The 19,589-nt window shown below is 54.9% G+C and overlaps 2 protein-coding genes across 2 annotated transcripts; one reads left to right on the top strand and one right to left on the bottom strand.

Annotated features, from left to right (window-relative positions):
* Positions 1 to 72: 72 nt before the first annotated feature.
* Positions 73 to 8,673, top strand: PDAP1 (PDGFA associated protein 1). The gene is made up of 6 exons (XM_049791020.1): positions 73 to 155; positions 4,125 to 4,216; positions 6,145 to 6,252; positions 6,659 to 6,780; positions 7,667 to 7,818; positions 8,537 to 8,673. The coding sequence occupies exons 1-6, from the start codon at positions 143 to 145 to the stop codon at positions 8,593 to 8,595; spliced, it is 546 nt and encodes a 181-aa protein (XP_049646977.1). The 5' UTR covers positions 73 to 142; the 3' UTR covers positions 8,596 to 8,673.
* A 2,750-nt stretch (positions 8,674 to 11,423) lies between these two features.
* ARPC1B (actin related protein 2/3 complex subunit 1B) lies at positions 11,424 to 18,646 on the bottom strand. Its single transcript, XM_049791019.1, has 10 exons — positions 18,497 to 18,646; positions 15,930 to 16,003; positions 15,069 to 15,173; positions 14,336 to 14,558; positions 13,887 to 13,994; positions 13,325 to 13,531; positions 12,986 to 13,061; positions 12,712 to 12,908; positions 12,169 to 12,259; positions 11,424 to 11,724 (listed from the first exon to the last, which is right to left on the bottom strand). The coding sequence occupies exons 2-10, from the start codon at positions 15,991 to 15,993 to the stop codon at positions 11,686 to 11,688; spliced, it is 1,110 nt and encodes a 369-aa protein (XP_049646976.1). The 5' UTR covers positions 15,994 to 16,003; positions 18,497 to 18,646; the 3' UTR covers positions 11,424 to 11,685.
* Positions 18,647 to 19,589: the final 943 nt, after the last annotated feature.

The following is a 19,589-nucleotide window of genomic DNA, read 5'->3' as shown; positions in this document are numbered from 1 at the left end:
GGGCGGGCTGGTGACTGGACGGACACCGAAGGCCGCGCTCCGCGCGCGGGGGGTGTGGGGGAGCGGCTTCCGCTTCCGGGTCGCCGCTCGGGGCCGGGGGGGGGGCCTCGCTGCAGCTGCCGCAGCCGCCATCGCCGCCGCGATGCCGAAAGGAGGTGAGGGCCGGACCGGGCGGAAGGGGGGGATTCACCCCTGAGAGAAACAGTGAGGGGGGAGAGGGTGCTGAGGGGGTGTGGGCACCTCAGGTCTCGGGAGGAGGGGAGGGGCGTGGGGGGAGGCCCCGGCTGCGGAGGCTCGGGGGTTTGGGGCGGGGGGCAGGGCTCGTCCTTCTCCCCCATCTCGGCTGTGGAGGTGCTGGGGCGGGGGTGGGGGGCAGGTCTCATTCCCTCGGGTCTCAAGGGAGGTCTCTTTCCCCGCTCTCCCCGGGCTTGGGGGGCTGAAGGGGGGGTGTGTGTGTGTCTTTTTTTCCCCCCCTTATAGGTCGCGGAGGGTCTTGGCCTCGGGGGGAGGGCTCGTTTTCTTCCCCCAGCTCGCTTCTGGAGGTCTTCGGTTCCCTTCCCTCCTCTCCTTCGAAGAGATGGCAGATTCTCCACGTTTCTCAGAGCTGGGGGGCCGATTCTGTGCCCCCTTCCTTCCCCCCCCCCCCCCAACAAGTGCTATGAGATCTCAACAGCCCCTGGGGGTGTCCGGCCCGTGGGCTGCCAGGTTCCCCCGTGGGACCGGGAGCGGGCTGGGCCCCATGTGCTCCCCGCTGGGCTGGAAACTGCAGCCGGTTCTCCCGGGTCAGGGCTTGGGGCACACGGATGCCCGGGGAGGGGAGTTTACAGCTACACCGGGGATCCCGGGGGGTTCTCCTGGGGAGCACAGGCAGTGTGTGGTGGCCGACAGCCTTCTTGTCCCCGCGGTGGAGGTCTTTGGGGCAGGGTATGGGGAATCCGAGCAGCTGGGCAGAGGGTCCAGCCCTGAGGATCAGCGTGGGGGGGATGCGGAGGTGGTCTTGGGTTTCGGGGGCTCCAAACGTGGCTCCTTTCATGTGGCTCCGGCAGCTCCGCATCTGGGTGTTATGGAGCGGGTACCGACTTGCTTGTGTGATTAAGGAGAGGTAATGAGGGACTGACAGGCTGTCAGGGCTGAGCTGGATCCACCCAGAACCTTCTCCAGATGCACCATCTGCATAATTGGCTCTTGTGCGAGCGTCTGTGCAACCCCAGTCATGTACATTAATGTAAACCAGCCTTCGTCATTCATCTTCTCTGTAGTTTGCTCCAATTTATTTCATCAGCATTTCCCAAGCTTTAGTACTAAATCTGCTTCCCTATTTAGATTTTCTTTAAGCACTTTATTTTGTGTCCATTTGCACAGTGTTAGTAGATAGGGCTGAAGCTCTCACATATATTTTTGTGACGGCAAAGAACTGTGGCGAGTTATAAGCCCGGTTGCCATATTTAAATGCCCCATAACTCAGGATTTCCTGCTCTGTATTGCATTGTAGTTTTAAATGTTTGTTTCAAACCTTTTGCTTCTTGGGAAGAGAGGAATCTTTGCTCACCTACCCCCCAGGTCAGTAGAAGTTACTGTATTGTGAGCAGAAGAGTGGATTTTTGCACTCACTGCTTAATATAAAATGGAGGGGAGGGTTAACCAGCCAATAATAAACTTTCTTGCAGGATTATTTCTGATTATTTTTTGAATACCTTGATTTTAAAAAAAAAAAGTGATTCTTTCACTATTCTTCCATTCTCTTTGATTTAAATTCCTTAATTATGCTGTTTAAAGCTGAAGACAAATGTATTTGAAAGTGTGCCTGCCTTAGGCAACAGTGGTCTTTACCGCAGGTGAAATCTGCAGGTGATTATATTTTAAAAGTGCTTCACCGAGGAGGACAAGAATCATTATCCCTATTTTACAGATGGGGAAACTGAGGCACAGAGCTGAAGTCAGTTGTGCAGCGTGATGTGGTAGGTCAGTGGCAGATGTAGGACAGGCACTCTGCTTGTCTGACCTGCGGTTTGATCTCCCTGTGAAGAGCAGAGCCCCATCCCTGCCCCGTGCTGAGCTCCCCACAGTCCCTCCAGCTGCCGAGCCGGTGGCACTGCTGCTCCTGCTCAAAAGGGGCCTTACTTCTCTGTGTGCAGACTCAAATATAAATGAGATTGATTCACTCTTCCATTTGCTTCTTTTTAGGCATTTAATGTAAGATAATTCCTCTTGAGCTGCTTTCCCCTCCTTATTACTGGTGTTTATTTGCAGTAATAAGGCTTTTGTGTTCTTCAGTTCCAAGCCCAGAGTAAAATTCTGAGCCCAGCTGGACAAGAAAGCTGCCTGGCATCGGCTAAGCTTGTAGCACAGCATTGGTTTTGTTTATTTATGTTTCCTTGGTGTTACGTAGTGTGCCAAAGATACTACTGTTGTTCAATTTAGAGTGATGTCATTTGCTGGGCAGTGAGGTAATGTCTCCTGGGCTAGAGCGTTCCTGTGGCAGATCTTGTTCCCAGAGGGGGTCAGTATTGCCACGTGGGACAGTTGGGAACAGACAAACAGAAAACACACTGTCTTTGGGTGCAGCAAAGCTTTTGGTTGCGCTTATGGTTTGAATGCCCACAAGCTTCCACAGCTGAGCTCAGAGAGAAGAATCTGGTCTCTGCGCTTCCCCATTTCACGTGAGAAAAACACCTCAGGAGTCTCTGTAATGCTTCACAGTGGGGTTTTTGAGATAATTTATTCCATAGCTCAGCTTTTACTGTGCTAAAACTTATGAGAGTTTGTCTCTGCTGAGGCAGGACTGGTCAGAAAACATTGAATTTGTAAAGGTCACAGCCCAGAGAGGCTGCCTGTGCTGGCGCTCCCTCTCCCTCCAAGTCCAACAGCGCAGCCAGGTGTGGCCGTGGCACAGGGGCACAGTAGTGACAGATCTCCCACACGTCCTGCGCAGTCCCGAGGAAGGAGGGACGATCCCCTCAGCCCTCTCTGCCACCGTAAGGTTTCCGTTGTCCTTGGCAGGTGAAGCAGGGAGGGTGAGAGAGGACGTGAGGATTTCCTGCTCCTTCCATTGGACTTCCTGCAGTAGCAGAGAGCTCCCTTGCTTGAGCTGTTTGCTTTTTGTCAATCTCACATAGCAGTTATACCTTGAGCTACCTAGCTCAAGGCTAGAGACTGACTCTATTCAGCTTGCTTTCCAGCAGTTCTTTGAGCTGGAAAACATAAACAGAGCAGTCACTTGCAGGAAGCATTAATGGCTTCAGCAACTCATTAATGAACAGAATTTTAAACTTGAGAGGAGATCTTAGCCAGGCAGCCCAGCCAGCTAAGCTGATTCTCTCCTCTTCCTGGTTCCTAGAGCTTGTTTTTATTTTTCCTTATAAAGCAGTAAAACATGGAGGCTCCTTTTAGTAGTTCTTCAGCTCTCATTATAATTCCCAAAGCTTTTGTCCAATTAGCTTCCTATTTTCTCTTGGCACAGCCTTAGTGTAGGGGAGGGGTTAAGGAGGCGAGCTTGTTGGAGAGTTGGTTGTGACCGCGGCTGCCGCAGGAACATGCTGTGATTCCTTCTGCGCAGGAAACGCAGAGAGCGGCTGTGGGACTGAGCGGCCCTTGCCAGGCCGGGAAGTGAATCAGAGAGGCCACAAGCGTAGGCATGGGTGGGCAAGGAAGGGTGGCGTCACCGAGAGCTGAGGGAGCACTTGGAAGCTTGTTGCCTTATAACTGGTGTCACAGCTCTGAGATGGTTGAGGGATGGGGGTTCCGCCTTTGGGGAGTACCTTCCTGGCTCCCTCTCTGTAAGACAAACCTGTGCTTCATTTGGAAAACACTGTACAGCTGATAGGCTGTTCTCCATTCTGGTGTCGCCAAAACCAGCCCAAGGGGAAAGAAAGAACTGACTCCGAGTATCTTTCTATGGATCAATAATCCCAATTTTCTGTGTAACCTACCCAAAATTTTTGGAGTGTTTCACTGAGACTGGCAAGTTCAGTGTGTCCTTTTTTCATCACTGTTTCGATCCTATCAGAGGAGCTATTTTGGTTTGTCCTATCTGCACTGAAAATCCAGAGAGAGTGCTGCAGGAGGAGTAGACCTTTCTGGAAGCTTATCACTAAACCATTTATACATTTTATTTTTTTGTACAGGTAGAAAAGGAGGCCACAAAGGCCGAGCAAGACAGTACACAAGTCCTGAAGAGATTGATGCCCAGCTCCAAGCAGAAAAGCAAAAGGCAAGGGTATGTGTTTGCCTATGTTACATGCTTACTGTCGTAGGTTATGGCTTGTACAGCATGCTTAACTTGCAGTTGATGAGAAATGGCAGCTTAGTCAAGTGTTTCAGGTCATTCTGTCAGTGGTCACAATATGAATTCTGAATACCTCTGAGGAGACTGCAAGGTGTGATCCAGTCTGGTTCTTCGCAGAAGTGAGGCCAGGTAGACCATCCAGTTCACAATTTGAAGGTTTAAAGGATAGGGAAGGTGATTACACAGCAGCTGTAGACATCTTTTCCCCCTGTATTTCATCATTCTAGTCTCCAGTGTCAGCTATTTTTTTTTATCTGTGCTCTGCAGCTTGGCTGTGGAGAAAAAGGGCTCATGTGTTCACGTCTTACTGTATACTGAAATTATTATATTTGCCCTCTTTCTCTTCAGACTTCAAAGACTGAACTCCTTTGACTTCTTCCTGTACACATGATTTTCTTGTTTGCCTCTGACTTGTAGGGAGAGATAACAGAGTCCTTTTTTGGGTGTGTTCCTGTGCCCCAACATAGGATTGTAATGGCTCCCCCCACTTCTACAGCTACCTGACTGGTGTTATAAAAGGCATGGCTAGTTTTTGCAGTACTTGCTCTCTTGTATTCCCAAATTATCACAGCTATGATGGCACTCTCACTGCTATTTTTCTGTGACTTTCTGAAAGTGCTGCCTAAGCCTAAATACACTATTCCAGCTGAAGCTTCACAGCACTGTCTACAGTAGGATAATTATACCCCATATAGGAAATACTGATGAATACCTCCGAGAAGGTGACTCTTTCAAGCAGTTACGAGCCATATTGTTGACTCCTTTTTAATGTTTTGACCAGCTGTAACTCAAGATGATTGTGTGGTTTGCTTCTTAGCCACATATTCCGACTTTGTGTTGGATTTGTTCTTCCGAAGTATAACTCCTCGGTTTGTTTTCTGATTCCACCTTCTTGGTATCATGCCATCTTTCCAAATTCTGAAACCACTTATGGGTCTGATCCTGTTTTCCAAAATTATTCCAACTCCTACCAATGCGATGTCATTCACAAACTTTACTTCCAAGTTGTTAATAAAATACCAACTGGAAATGGAACAGAACAAGCAGGACCCCACTTGAAATGCCTGTCTTGTTTCAAAACAAACCAGAGAACTGCTCTTTGAGAAGGATTTCTTTTTTTGTTTTTGTAATAATCCATACCACATAGCGATGGTTACATCTAATGCTACTTTGTTAGGGAAAGCTGGAAAAAAAAAACCCAAACAATGAACAAAATTGCTCCTCTTGCTGCCCATAGCTCATACACTTTGCCAGTTGCTGTGATGTGGGATATTTGGCAATGGGAAAGCAAGCTGTGCACACCCATGTTGGTTCTTCTTTTAATGATTTACAAATTAATTCCTAGACTTCAGACTGGTAAAAGCTTTACTAAGAAGTCTGTAATTTCTTGGATAATAGTGTTCTGGTTGATGGTTGTCAGTTTGCTCTTCTCTAGTTGTTTTTTTTTTAATCTAGATCTAGGATGGGATCCAGGTCTACACTACATCTGTGTAGTTTCCAGTCTCTGAGATATTGTGCACTGGAAACCCAGGCCAAAATGTCTCCTGGAGATCTTTCATTTGGAGAAAGTACAGTGCTAGTTCTGTCTTTTACAGTCGTTTTCCTGGCCCATTACAGAGAGAGAACAGCAGAGTTGTTTAGAGGTGATCTGCTGGGGCAGGTGATGCATGCTTATGTGTTGAGAATGAGCTCCTGTTTTGTAACAGCCAGGCACCCCTGGTGTCAGAAGGGCCACGTCAGGAACACCACTGCTCTTAGAGTTCGCTCTCATCCCTCCAAAATTATCTCATTTATGAGTCACTGTTGGATTTGGGATTTTTATTGACATCCGTTTTCTCTCATTTCCTGTGATTTTGTAGGAAGAAGAGGAGCAAGAAGAAGGAGGTGAAGGAGCAACAGGGGACCCCAAAAAGGAGAAGAAGTCTTTAGATTCAGATGAGAGTGATGAAGATGATGAGGATTATCAGGTACTGTCATTCTCAGGGCACTTAATGCATTTGCACCACCTGGATTCTTGGGGCAGGAGCGAGATGCACACCCTTGACTCCCGAGTTCTCTTCGAGAGCTACCTATAGTAAATTTTTTATGGAAGACCTATTTTTAGAAGCCCAGAAAACCTTACTTGACAGCATTTTGTCCTCAGAATGAAAACTCGTGTATTTTTATAAGTGAAATGCAAAGGCAAGATTTCAAAAAAGGCTGAAGATGCCTGGTGGTATAAATCTTGGTTCGTAAATGGGTTTGCTGTCTGGTAGTAAAAACATCTTGACTTCTGCCTTTGCGGTGTGTTGCAGTGTATTTGATGAGCTCTGATACAACACAATGTTGAGTATGAGAGAGCTTCTTAACCTTCCTCTTGTCCTTGAACCTTAGCAAAAGCGCAAAGGAGTGGAAGGGTTGATAGACATAGAGAATCCCAATCGTGTAATTCAGACAACCAAAAAAGTAACTCAGCTGGACCTGGATGGACCTAAGGAACTCTCACGACGAGAGCGGTGAGTCTTTCCTGCTGCCTTGGCAGGAGTTAGTGTGTTCCTGGCATTTCATCCTTGCTGGTGGCAGCAGCTTAATGCGGGGAGGTTTTTCCCTGGTGTGTATGCGTTCGGAAGCCCTTTAAGTATGTTGCTGTCTAAATCAGATGCTGAACAGCAGCAAACTGGGATGCAAAATGTCTTTCCTTACAAACTTCACAGAAGTTGTCTGTCCTCTGGGAGTAGCTATGGCCATCCTGGAGCCAGGCAGCTTGGCCAGGTCTGCTAAGAGAATGAAGTTTGTTGCTGTGAAGTGGATGTAGGCCATTCATTTCCTGAAATTTTTGTGCCAAAAATCAGACATAACTAAAATCCGTTAACCAGAGGTCACCTTGGGGGCTGCTTTAATCTTGCTACAGGAGGTGCCCCAGTGACAGGTAGCAGTTTCCCAGATTGCAGGCATCATGGTGAAAGCTTTGTCTGAGCAGATGAATCAGATGAGAACCAAAGTTTAATCTTCTAGTCTCATTTAGCAATGGAGAGTTTCCAAGTGAAAGATTTAAGCTCACTTATTTGGGATAGATTGCTTCAGTAGAAGTACACCTTTGAGGGTAAGGCTGAGAAAAACATGTCATGGTGCTGTACAGTCGGGCTAATTCATTTGACTTCATTGTGTGTCAATATCCTTATTTAGCCGAATGAAGGTAGAAATAATCTCTCTCATCATCCGTGTTCAGACCCTGCAATAGATATAACCTGTGCTTGAAAACTGGTGACAGGGCCCCCCAGTCTCTCTGGGCAATCCATCTCTGTCTTCACCATCCTTCCCAGTCAGAAAGCTTCCCCCTCTCTGCCTGTACCTGCGTGCTTCCTTGGATACTCTGGTGACTGATGTGTTTCACTCAAACAGAGAGGAAATAGAGAAACAAAAGGCAAAAGAAAGATACATGAAAATGCACCTAGCTGGCAAAACAGAACAAGCGAAGGCAGATCTCGCCCGACTAGCCATCATTCGGAAGCAAAGGGAAGAAGCTGCCAGAAAGAAAGAAGAAGAAAGAAAAGGTTAGAGAGTAATTAATCATATCCTCTTACTTCTCTTTGCAATGGCTGTACTGCCAAGAGGCATGATTTCTCATACCACACGTAGTAATCCCTCACCTCCTGAGTTTGCATGGTGTTGCTGAGTGTCATCACAATTCCTCTCATCACAACCAGGTTCAGCTGTTTCATTCTTACAAAGTCCTTGCTTGATAAAGCTCTGGGACACCTGAACAGGCAGCAGGAAAAGAGAGAAGGGAATTGCCTTTGATAACCATGTTGTCCTCAGCCTCCCAGGCAACGCTTGCTCTAGTTTGGGGGTTTAGCGGTTCCCTTGTGCTGGGTACGATCTATCTGCTTTGCATGCTGGGGATCCAAACTGCCCAGGGCGTTTGCAGCACTCCTCCCCTGCCTGGACCTTCTCTTCAGCTCTGATAGATGTGAAGCAGAAGTCTGATGAGCGTGTCTTCTCAGTGACTTCCACTGAGGAGCTTGTGCATCAGCATCAGGGTAATTTGTGGACGCCTGAAGAGAGGCCAAGGATAGAAGGGAACGTGCAAGGGGGGCTGCTCCTCTTAACTCTGGAGGGGAGCTACCAGGGATTGGCAGGGAGAGTTGGATTTTTTCCCATTACCTCACTGTACATGGCTAGCAGGATTTCAGTCTCTGGGGCTTTCAAGCCACCACCAGTCCCTGATATATGCTGTGAAATGACGATACCTCTGTTCTTTTCCTCCCCCAGCAAAAGACGAAGCGGCTATGGCAGGTAAAAGACTGCAGTCACTATCCCTTAACAAGTAAGCACAGGACATGCAAGAGGAGGAAACTCCAGGGAACTGTGCCTGGTGCCGGCCAGGAACTCTGTCGTGTTGCATACCATAGATGCCACGTAGGGTGTACTGCGGCATCGAAGTCACCTTCACCTCCAAGAGACACTGACGATGTGTTTGTCCTCATCCTGGCACAGATTTCCATTTGGGGTTAGGGGCAGCTGCTATCTTCGGTGCAGAACTGTGCTGAACAGCAATTCTCTGTAACAGTTTGGAAACCTGAATGTTTTTGCTGATTTTAGGATTCAGAACTCATAGACGGGGCAGGGCGGGAGGGAGCTGTGCGGGAGGGGAGCTGCTTCAAATATTAGATTGCAAGAAAATAGATTGTGGGGTCATTGTGGGGTGGGGCATGGGGTGGGGAATTTTGACTTGCTAGTGAAAGCCCAAAGGATAATGTATCTGAGGAATCCTTTTTGGGCAAATGGCCCATCAAATTTTGCTGCAGGGTGTTGCAGTATAAGCTGGGAGCCTGACTTCATGGACATCTGGAGTGCCGTTTCTTCCCGGTTTCATCCCTCCTTTCTTGCAGCCAGTCTCCCCTTTTCCCTCCTCTTCATTTTTTTTTTTTCTTCTCCTTATTAGGGATAGTGCCAGTTTTTAACCACATCATCCTTTGTTTAAAGGAAAAAAACCAAACAACGTTAATTGTATCAGACCCAGATGGAAAAAAACTTGATAAAGTTTAAAAAATGACAACAACAGAACTTGTATATTTGGCTGATTAAAATGTAAGTTATCATAACTGCTCTGTCCTCGTCTTGTGCGTGTGTAAATGAACACAAGTGTACAGGCTGCTGCTGAGATGCAAGGTGCAGTAGCCGTCTGGTGGTGTGGTGACTTCTGCATCTGCTCCTTTGCTGGTCTGTGTTGTTTGTGATGTGGAGTTTGGCTTGAGGTTCAGGAGCTCCATCAGCAGATGCAGCCTGAAGGCGAAAAGCTTTTCCTGCTGTCTCTGATGGACTGTCTTGCACAATCTGATTACCACAGTGGAGATAACGGTTACCCTCAGGCTGCTGTCAGACCTCGTCGCTGTGTCAGAAGGCCGGTCCCCGAACTGTCACCCCTGTCAGATGTCCTGTCTCACAGTGTAGGGCTGCTGAAGCAGGAGATGTTCTAACCCGCTGTGCCCCAGGAGGTCCAGGGTGTCCTGCTGTCAGCCTGTGCCGGGGACACCAGCGCTTCCCAGACTTGCTTACCAAAGGCTGGAGGAGATTCAGCCCCAGAGCTGAGATGAGAGCGCTCTCGGAGTCGCTAGCAGAGAGTTTACAGTCGTAGAGATGCAGGGTGACAGAACAAATCACATTTGTGTAATCCTCTCCGTGCCTGGCTGCAGGGGCTCCCGCTCATATATGAGGGTGTGCCAGGGTGGTGTGCTACGGGGAATGTCGCTGTGAGCTGCCTGCCCAAACCGTGGTGGGGAATGTGCTTTCCTGGTGCGGGAAGGCCGGGTCATCTCTGCACACGGGTGAAAGTGGAATCCTTAGGGCTGTTCCGCCAGCCTGTGCTTTTGTGCCCCAAAGCATGATTTGAGACGGGAAATATCTTCAGGGAGCTATGCGAGATGAGTGGTACCAGGAGAGGTGCTTTTGTTGTCAGCTCCAAGAGGGAAGAGCTGATCTGGTGGGGACAGAACTGACATGGAAAGTTTGGGGGGTCCTTGGAGTGCAGGGAGGCAGATGGAGCAGGGTGGTGGGAGGCAGCGGGCTGATGCCTGGGATGGAGCAGGGCAGGAGCCACAGGTAGAGGGGGAGAGGGATGGGGCTTGTTGACACGGGGTGAACACGCAGAAGTGGATGGAAAAATCTTTTCCCAGTAGAACACACCTCCAGCTAACTAATGGCTGGGCCAGAACCCAAATGTCACCGTCGCTCTTCTGCCAGCCAGCACTCCCTTCCCGGGCCATGGTCAACGTAAGGGCTGGTCTGCTTCGAGGGGCACCACCAGGATCGGGGTTTAACCCGAGCTGTCACAACGAGGTCTGATCCCCGGAGGAGTAACCACATTGCACTGCACAAGTTCCTTTTCCTTTTGGTGACAAACGTAGGATTTCCTCTGCAGAGACACTCATTTTAAGACACGGCAATGCTGGAGGAGTGGCTGGGCATCTTGCCTGCCCTAACACACCTGCCTGGGTACTGGTTCTTCTTCTGCCTTTGCCAAAGCCCTTACCAACCACTTCATCGTGATTTCATACCCTCTGAAACGTGTGACCCTGCCCGTTGTTTACCACAAGCAATTAAACCCTGCTCTGAAATGTAGAAAGATTTATCTGCTTTCTTACAGCTTCTTCAAAGGCTCCTCAGCACTCCTGGGACCAGCTTTGTCCTTTGTGAGATGGGACTGCTCGTAGCCGGAGTTAGAAATGAGGAAGGTCGAAGTTGGAGGTGCTCTGATCAAAATGACCTGGCAGCCTGTGATGACAGGCTGGAAAGCGGCAGGATTGGTTTGGCAGCCCAAGGTTTCCGAGCTGGCTCCCAGGGTGTGGAATTGCACACCTGACGGGACTTGACCGGCGTCCAGGAGGAGCTTGGTGCCTGGAGCAATGTGGGAAACCTGCGCTGCCATGCCACCTCCATCCTTGCCCCTACCTTTTCTCTAGTACCGATCCTGTTTTGAAATCGTGCTGAAACAGGGAACGGGGAGGTGACATTCCCTTTATCCCCACGGTCCTGATTCATCCTCAGATCTGGCAGCAGAACAGACCCATGGTGAGATGCGGCACAGCAGCCGTGATGTGCTCTAATCACACGTGTGTTTGCCTTGAACTTGTTTTAAAACAAGCAAAAAAAATAATCATCGGATTTATACAGGAAAATCCTTACTTTATTCTTGATTTCTTTAAGCGATGTATGACCAGCATCGGGTAGGATGGTAACAAAAATAGTAAAAAAAACCTGTTTTCTTTGAGAGCAGCCGCCAGGGCTGGCTGGCAGCCGAGGAAGCGTGCTGGTGGCACCGTGGCCGGCTCGCGTGGCACGGGGGCTCGCGGGGGAAAGCAGGCAGGCGCAGCGTAGCAGGGGTGGGCTGGCAGCCGGGACACCCTTCCTGGATAGCTCCTTCATTTGATCTTGAGATCCTTCAGCGCTGATTCCAGGCCCTAAAAATGAACCGGGAGGTCATTTGTCACCAGCTTTTTGTTTTCCAAGGCAACTAGAGGTAGTTGGGGAGTTGAAAGCTGGGGGGAAGCTGTCCCCTGGGGTGCTAACCCATCCCCATGGGGAAGAGATCCCAACTTCCACTGGTTTTGGCTCATTTTTCAAGCCAGGAGAGGGTGCTGGATCCCTGCACAAGGCTAGCATCAACCCCCGCTCTGATGGTGAGCTGTGAAAGTGCCACCCAGGGGTGTCCCCCACCCAACCCTGCATTAAACAAGATCCCACCCAGGACTGTGGGACCCCCGTGGGCAGGATGGGTCCCACCACCACAGCAAAGAGCTGCGCAGCAGCGGGATGAGGGATTGCAATTAAAGCTGTGGCTAACAAGGGTTCAACGCTGGATGCTCCCAGCCTGGAGGGACCGTGGCACCGTGGGGATGCCTTACCTTGACATCCCAGATGCTCATGCCGCCGTCCATCCCCGTGGTGCAGAACTGCGAGCAGTTGGCCTTCCCACCTGCCAGCACTGAGATCTGGCTGCGGAGCACAAAGAGACGCGGGGAGTCAGCCCCAGGTCCCTGCCGAGCCCTCAGGGCTTCCCGGTAGCCGGTGGGTGGGATTGGGGCTGGACCCCTTCGTCTCCCCCATCCACGTATAGGGATGCTCCGGGGCTGTCCCAGCTCCTGGAGTTGGACCTCGCTATCTCCTCCACCCATGTGCAGGGATGCTCTGGGGATACCCAGGGATGCTCCGAGGATGCTCTGGGGATGCTCCAGGCTGTCCCAGCTCCTTGGGCTGGACCCCCTCCATCTCCCCCACCCACATGCAGGGATGGCTCCAGGGATGCTCCAGGGCTGTCCTAGCTCCCAGGCCAGACAGCAACACTGCCAGGGGATGTTTGGGGACCAGCACCTCCACGCAGCCCCCAGGGTGACCCAGCCGAGCCTGTCCCTCCACCCACTCCCCCCCCCCCCCCCCCCAGTAAGCACCTGATACTGTTCTTGTGCAGGGTGTCCAGCGTGGCGTTGGCAGTGTCCGAGCTCGCTTTCTTGTCCAGGTTCTGGAAGCGCTCGCGGGCGGTGAGACCGCGCTGGGAGCTCTGCTTGGGGACATCCAGCTTCCCTCCGAAGGTCAGGGTGCCCTGGCTCTCCTCGTAGGTGAACAGCATCGGGTAGCAGTCGTGGCCCTGGGGAACCAAGTCACTCTGCTTAGCACCCTTTTGCCAGCTCCTGGCACGGCCCCGTGTCCCCAGCCCGGACTTACGGCGGCCACCAGGCTGTTTTCGGTGATGAAGGTGACGGCCAGGAGAGGCAGGGTCTCGGTGCACAGCGAGGCGACGCTGTGAGGGAGGGCAGGGTGTTAGCAGCGAGCCGAGCTTCAGCCTCTCCGCGCTGAGACTGGCACAGCTCGTAACACGGGTGGAAGCCACAAGACTACCAGGAGAGGCTGTGCCACCTCCTCCGTCCGTGTTTGCTTGGCCCAACCCAAACCCAGATGTCTCCATCCCTGGGTCAGTTTTGGGGTCAACCCCTCCCCGCCACGACAGTATGGCTGCCCCAGCCCCCCCACCCCAAGCCCCCTCCTCTCCCCAGCCCTGCTTACGCCATCTTCTTGTTGGCATCGGCGAGGCAGAGGGTGCTGTCGTGGCTCACCCAGGCTACACGGGCGCCGCTGGCCGAGAAGCAGATGCTGTGCACCCACCCGCAGCTGCTGCTCGACTCGAACATCAGCTCCCCGAAGGGCATCTTGGAGCCCCACGGCGTGGGGCTGGGTCGCTCCTCCACCTCCTTGATGTAGGCTGAGAAGATCCTGGGAGGGGAGAGCCTTGCCGTGTTGTCCCTTGACACAGCACCATCCCTGCCCCTTTGCGTGCCTCAGTTTCCCTGCCAGAGCCCGTGGGGTGCCCCGCTGCCTCTCATGCCCTGCTGGGTGCTGTAACGCTGGGATGGTCCCCAGGGCACCCCCCAGCCCTCCCCACATCTCCCCTTTACCCCGTCCTTGGCTTCCAGCAGCACCCAGAGGGGTGAAGTCTGCCCCATGGGCGAGCCAGGGTGCTGGGCTACCCCACACACCTCCGTGCTGTGCCAGGGTGGGACCCCAAACCGTCCTTGGGGCATCCCCCCACCTCAGGTCCTCCCAGTCATCCACCCCCGCTGCTCCTCACCGGCACTTGAAGTCGCAGGAGCCGGCGGCCAGGAGGACGTTGTTGGGGTGCCAGTCGAGGCTGAGCACCGTCGAGCGGATGGGCTTCTTGATGTGCTTGCAAACCCACCTGCGTGGAGAGCGGTTGGGATCGGTGGGGGAGCATCACCACCCCTGGGAACCACCCTGGGCTTTCAGGGGGGGGCTGGCTGAGGGTGGTCAGGGCTCCAAGTGCCCCAGGAGCTGCCCTGGGCCCCCATCCCGCAGTAGCAGCGTGGGCATGGGGAGTACCTGCCTCCGTCTCCCCATCTGTCTCCACCTCTTCCTCCAGCTCCTCTCTGCCTCACCTCCAACTCCTCTGGTCTCCTATCTCCCAGTCCATCCATCCATCTCATCCATCCATCCATCTCTTCCCCATCTCCCCTCCATCTCCCCCAGGACAGACCCAGCGAGGCCATGGCAGACCCTCACCAGTCGTTCTCCTGCTCAAAGTAGCAGATGGAGATGAGTCGGGAGCCGCTGCCCACCGCGAACTTGTTCTCCTTGGGGGACCACTTGACACAGCGGGCGGCCCGGTTGATCCGTAGGATGACCAGGGTGGGTTTCCAGACGTTACCCTTCAGCGTCCAGACATAGGCGTTGCGGTCGGTCCCGCACGTCACCAGCCGGTTGCTCTCAGGGGCCCAGTCAATGCCTGGAAGGCAGAGAGGGGTGATGGTGGCCCAGGGAGCCCTGGGGATGGAGGGCTGGAGGCCATTTGAAGGCAGAGCTGTTCTGCGTGGCCTCTGCTCCAGAATCCCTCTTTGCCCTACTCCTTCATGCATCCCAAACCATCCCACCTCATCCCTTCCCATCCCATCCCATCCCTCCCACCCCATCCCAACCCATCTCATCCCATCTCTTCATCCCTTCCCATCCATCCATCCATCCATCCACCCACCGCATTTGACCCCAACCCCATCCCATGCATCCCATCCCATCTCATCCCTCCCTACCCCATCCCTCTCCATCTCTCCCATCCCATCCCACCCCTGGGTGCCTTCTGACATACTGGATTCGGGCCAGGAGACATAGACACAACCTGTTCCCCCTCCTCTACCCGCTGCACAATCCCCATCCAGATGCTGCCGGTGCCACCGAGCGGGGCTGGGACCGGCTCTGGGGCAGGACCACGTCCCCATCCCCTCCGTCAGCCAGGACTCACCCGTCACCTGCCCGTTGTGCTCCTTCAGCTCGTGGACTTTGCTCCACTTGGCCCCATCCTTGCGGTAGATGTGGACCTCGTGGTTGTTGGGGCAGAGGGCGATCTCTGCGGGGCGAGAGCAGCAGGGGCAAAGCCCTCCCCTGGGTCATGGGCTCTGCTGGGAGGGGAGTGGGACCAGCCAGGGGTCACCTGCCCCTTCCAGTGTTCCATCTGCACAGTGGGGTCCCACCAAACCCCCCAGCCCCGGCCCCGTGCTGTCCCGAAGCTGGCCCTGCTCCTGCAAACTCCCCCAGACCCCACAGCCCAGTGTCATCCCTGGCCCAGCGAGTGGTCCCGTGGGTCTGGTGGGATGGAATGGGATGAGACAGGAAGCAATGGGATGAGATGGGATGGGATGACTGCGGGTGCTCAGCTCCCATCCAACCCCATCCTGCTCTGCCTGCCCAGCATGCCAGCCACAGCAGAGAAAGCCCTTTTTGTTCTCTCCCACATCCCCTCCGCTGTGGCCGGGAAATGCCATCGGCCGTGAATCACCCGGCTCTGCTCTCCTCTCCGTGCTTCGTCCGGCTGCCGTGGTGCCTCAGGGCTGGATGCTGTGCTGGCCCCCCCACCCACCCACACACACCAGGCTCTGCCCTGGCAGCAGGACCAGGGGGATGCAGGGGGGAAATACTTGCTGTCCCAGTCCCAAAATCTGTCTGTGGCAGGACCTGCTTCCCCAAACCCAGCCCCAACCCAGCTCTGCCCCATCTGGGGAGGAGGGGGGGGGGCATCGCCTGCTGCAGGGATGTTCAGCCAAGACAGTCGGTACTTTGGGCCACGCCTGGGGATTTTGGGATGGGGTACCCTGGCTGTACTTACGGGTCCGGTCCTTGTTCCAGGCATGGCAGCTGATGGGCTCCAGCAGGAAGCTGTGGTAAGCCATGGCTTGCGGGCTGGGGACAGGGCGAGACCCCCGTGGCCATCAGGACATGCTGCTTTGGCCACGGGGACAAGCACCCAGCAGGACCCCCAGCTCCCAGCCCCACCGAGGGTTCCCTCCCGCTGGGATCAGTCCCGTGTTGCAGCCCACCATGTCCCCCCTTCTGCCAGGGAAGGGTTTTCATGGAGGATTTCCAAGCTCAGAGACTGCTCAAGCTTGGGGGGGGGGGGGTGAGAGAGGGTCTGAGTTGAGCTGGAGGAGACGTTCCCCATGCTGCTGCCCTGTGGCTGGACACCCCACGCTGAGCATCCCATGGCTGGGTGCTAGATGGGTGCCCATGGCCAGATGTCCACAGCTGGGTGCCCCATGGCCAGGCACCTCACAGCTGGGTGCCCCATGGGTATCCCATCACCAGATGAGAAGCAGGGACCGCTTGGGGACTTCCAAACCACACCGTCATCCTGCCCCAGACAGCTAGAACTTGGTGGGCAGGAGCCAGCCGGGTACACAGGGAGCCCGGTGCCGGCGCTGCCAGCCCCAAGCGCATCCTGGGGGTCCTGCCATGGGCAGCATCTCCTCCCTCCAGCTGCTCCCACCAGCCCTGCAGGGCCCGATCCGCTTGCTTCTTCCCTAACTCTCATTTAGGAAGAGCCAAAGCCTCGTGGAGGCACATCCATCCCATCCCATGCCATCCCGTCCCATCCCAATCCATATGTGCTCAGCCCCAGCGAGCCAGTGACTAATCCCTTCCCCTGGCTGAGCTCCCACCGCTCCTGCCAGCACCCACCGACCGCTCCGGTCACCCACCGATGGCTCCGTGGGATGGAACAGCTTCCTGCAAGCCCCCTCCAGGGTGCCACAGGACCGGGATCAGCAGCACAGCCCCTTGGCCATCCGGCTGAGGTAACACACGGATTTAGGGAAACACCTCACCAGGGTGTGACGGATGGGGATTACTCACAGTTTGCCTCTCAGCTATTTTGAGAACTCCCTGAACGCTACCCGTTTTCTTTGGCAGCTAAAAAACGGTACGGGGGAAGGAAAAAAGTCCCTCCCAGCAAACCTCTGTCCGCAGGCTGTTGAAAAGAAAATCCATGGAGATGCACTGGGAGAAATCCCAACACCAATGCACGGCACAACCCCTGCCGTCACGTAACCCCCGGCCAAATCCCTGCCCAAACACCCGTCCCCGCCAGCCAAGGACGTGGGCATGGCTGAGCAGGCAGCTGCCAACCCCAGCCCCACCGATCCCACTGGAGTCTAGCACAGGGTGACCCACGGGAGGGTACAAAACCGCTGCCGCTCGGGCCACCACGCCGGGGAAATGAAGAAGCCGTCTCCCAGCCGCTGCAGTAAGAAGCGAGGGCTGCTCGGCTGTTCGAGCTCCGATCGCTCCCTGCAGCGGTTTACGTTTCATTTCCCCAACCGCCGGTTTATGACCAGTTCCCTGCTGACGCCCCGTGGGCTGAGCTGTGCTCCTGCCTGGAGTGGGGGGAAGCCGTGGGGTGATCCACGGAGAGCTCAGCAGCCCCTTTCCCAACCGGGAAGAGCATCGGAGGGGTCGTGGCTATCCCCCTGCTCGACAGGGATGCTCTCGAGGGAGGAAAAAGGGCATTTTCAGAAGGCCAGACAGGGCGGGATTGGGACCCGATGTAGCTCCGTTATCTCCCCCGGCCAGCCCCGAGCAGTTCGGAAACATCCTTGGAGGAGATAACCAAACCTTGGCAGGAGCCGAGCGCTGGGGGCTCCTCCCGGTCCCAAGGAGAAAGCCGCGTGCCAGAGGAGCTGGATTTTCGGTTTTGCCGAGCCTGACGGGGCGGCGGGAGGTGGGTTTGCACCCACCAGTGCAGGGACACGGTGGGGTCCCCCAGGACCCCCATGAGTAGCGTGGTCCTCCTGCACCACCGAGCCCCCAGCACCCACCCGTGGGAGCCCCTCTGCTCCCCACGGAGCCTGCAGGGTGTCACCCCTCCGTCCTCCCACCAGCCGGGTCGGGGACACCCACCCTCAGTCCCCGATGTTGGTGTGGGGTACCCCGAGAGCCAGCTTGGTCCTGGGGCGGGGGACGACGACACATCCCTGCCCCAGGGCAGATGGAGGGCAGCTCCCACCCTCCTCTTCCTTGCGCTGGGTAAAATCCGAGGCGGTTGATGCCCCGGGGAGGAGAGGCAGGCAGCTTGCAGGCAGCTCTGCCTGCACCAACCCCCATGGGACCCCCGCCGGGGGACCCTTTCCAACACCCCACAAGCTGCCGGGCCTCCGGCAAGAGAATAAAAACTCAAACTTGCTGCCAAAGCTGGAAAAACAAACAAATAAAAGAGCCCCAAACGCAGCGACAGCAGAACCAACAAGCGGCGAGGCGTCGCCTGCGCCCCCCTCGGACCCCAAAACAGCCCCGGCCGGGGGTTCCCTGCCTCCCCTCGAGGGGTGACGGCCACAGCCCCCCCCCATGGGACAAACCCGAGCTCCTCGTCGGGCTGGCAGAGCTGCCTCCCCGGCTCCTTACCTTGCTGGGCAGCGCAGGCAGGGCAAGCAGGGCTAGTTCATGGACTCTGGGCAGTCGACACGAACGGCAGCCCCGGAGCTGAGCGGTGGGAGCTGCTGGCTGCCCCGCCGAGGCCGTTCGACTTCCCTTTTCCTCTCCGAGAAATGCAACCACTTCCTTACGTGGGCGTTGGGGGAGCGCAAAGCAGCTCGGCGGCCGCCCTGCCCCTGCCTGCCTGTTTGCTTGCGAGCCAAGGCCTCTCCGCCATGGCCGCACGTGGACAAGCCACCAGTCCCGGGATGCTCCCGGCAACTCCCGCGGTCCGGTGGGATGCAGGCGACTCGTCCCGGGTACGCCAAGGGAAGGATGCAGCCGGGAGAGCTGAAAGGAAGGATTGTCCCAATCCTCTCCCTCCGGCAGCGGGAGGGTTGCTCACCCCCAGGTCTCCGACGTGTTTCGGAAGGGGATGGATGCGGCCCGGAGGTCCTGCTTGCCCGCAGCAGAGGATAGCTGCGGTGGGAGCCCACCCAGGGCGAGACGTGCGTCGGCATCGCCTCCCACAGCCGGGGAGATTCGCAGCTCGGCAGGACCCCACGGCGCCCGGATCCGGCCGCTGCTGCCGGTTCCTGCATCCCACTGAGCCCAGTGGGACCCAAGCCCAGGCCGGCTGCGGTCACAGCTCTGCTCACCCCAACACGCCATGTGTGTACCCCCACCTACCAGCCATGCACCCCTCTGGGTTTTTTCCCCCTGCTGCTTCAGAACAACTCATTTTTATCCTTTTCCCAGCTGGGCAGGGTAACTCCCAGGGACTCAGCTCCTGCTGGAAGTGCTGGGAAGGAGAGATGGGCTTCAGCTTCTCCCTCCCCTGCTGCGAGCCCGCTGCAGTCACGCGTGGAGGGATGCACTCACCCCTTCCCTCCCCAAGTAACGTTGCGGAATCGGGACAGCAGCGCGCCAGGGTCTCATACAGGGCCCCGACAGGGTTTTCAGCTGCAGGATGTGGATATGATAACCTCATATTTGTTGAGCTGCAGAATTAATCCCCGTGTGAGGGGTCAGCTGTAGATAAAGGCTCTGCAGGGTGGCACGGAGCAGGCAGCTCATCTCTCCC

This window comes from Accipiter gentilis, chromosome 33, assembly GCF_929443795.1.
Source record: "Accipiter gentilis chromosome 33, bAccGen1.1, whole genome shotgun sequence".
In the NCBI taxonomy this organism is placed as follows: domain Eukaryota; kingdom Metazoa; phylum Chordata; class Aves; order Accipitriformes; family Accipitridae; genus Astur; species Astur gentilis.
Note: the sequence above shows the minus strand (reverse complement) of the source record. Positions and strands in the feature narration are given on the sequence as shown.

Bases quoted from the DNA above. Each gene is read 5' to 3' on its own strand.
- PDAP1 (XM_049791020.1), top strand. The intron at 6,781-7,666 runs GTGAGTCTTTCC...TCACTCAAACAG, and splicing joins GAACTCTCACGACGAGAGCG to AGAGGAAATAGAGAAACAAA. The intron at 7,819-8,536 runs GTTAGAGAGTAA...TTCCTCCCCCAG, and splicing joins GAAAGAAGAAGAAAGAAAAG to CAAAAGACGAAGCGGCTATG.
- ARPC1B (XM_049791019.1), bottom strand. From the start codon at position 15,993: ATGGCTTACCACAGCTTCCTGCTGGAGCCCATCAGCTGCCATGCCTGG. The intron at 13,532-13,886 runs GTGAGGAGCAGC...CTCCCCTCCCAG, and splicing joins TCCTGCGACTTCAAGTGCCG to GATCTTCTCAGCCTACATCA. The intron at 13,062-13,324 runs GTAAGCAGGGCT...CCTCCCTCACAG, and splicing joins GATGCCAACAAGAAGATGGC to CGTCGCCTCGCTGTGCACCG.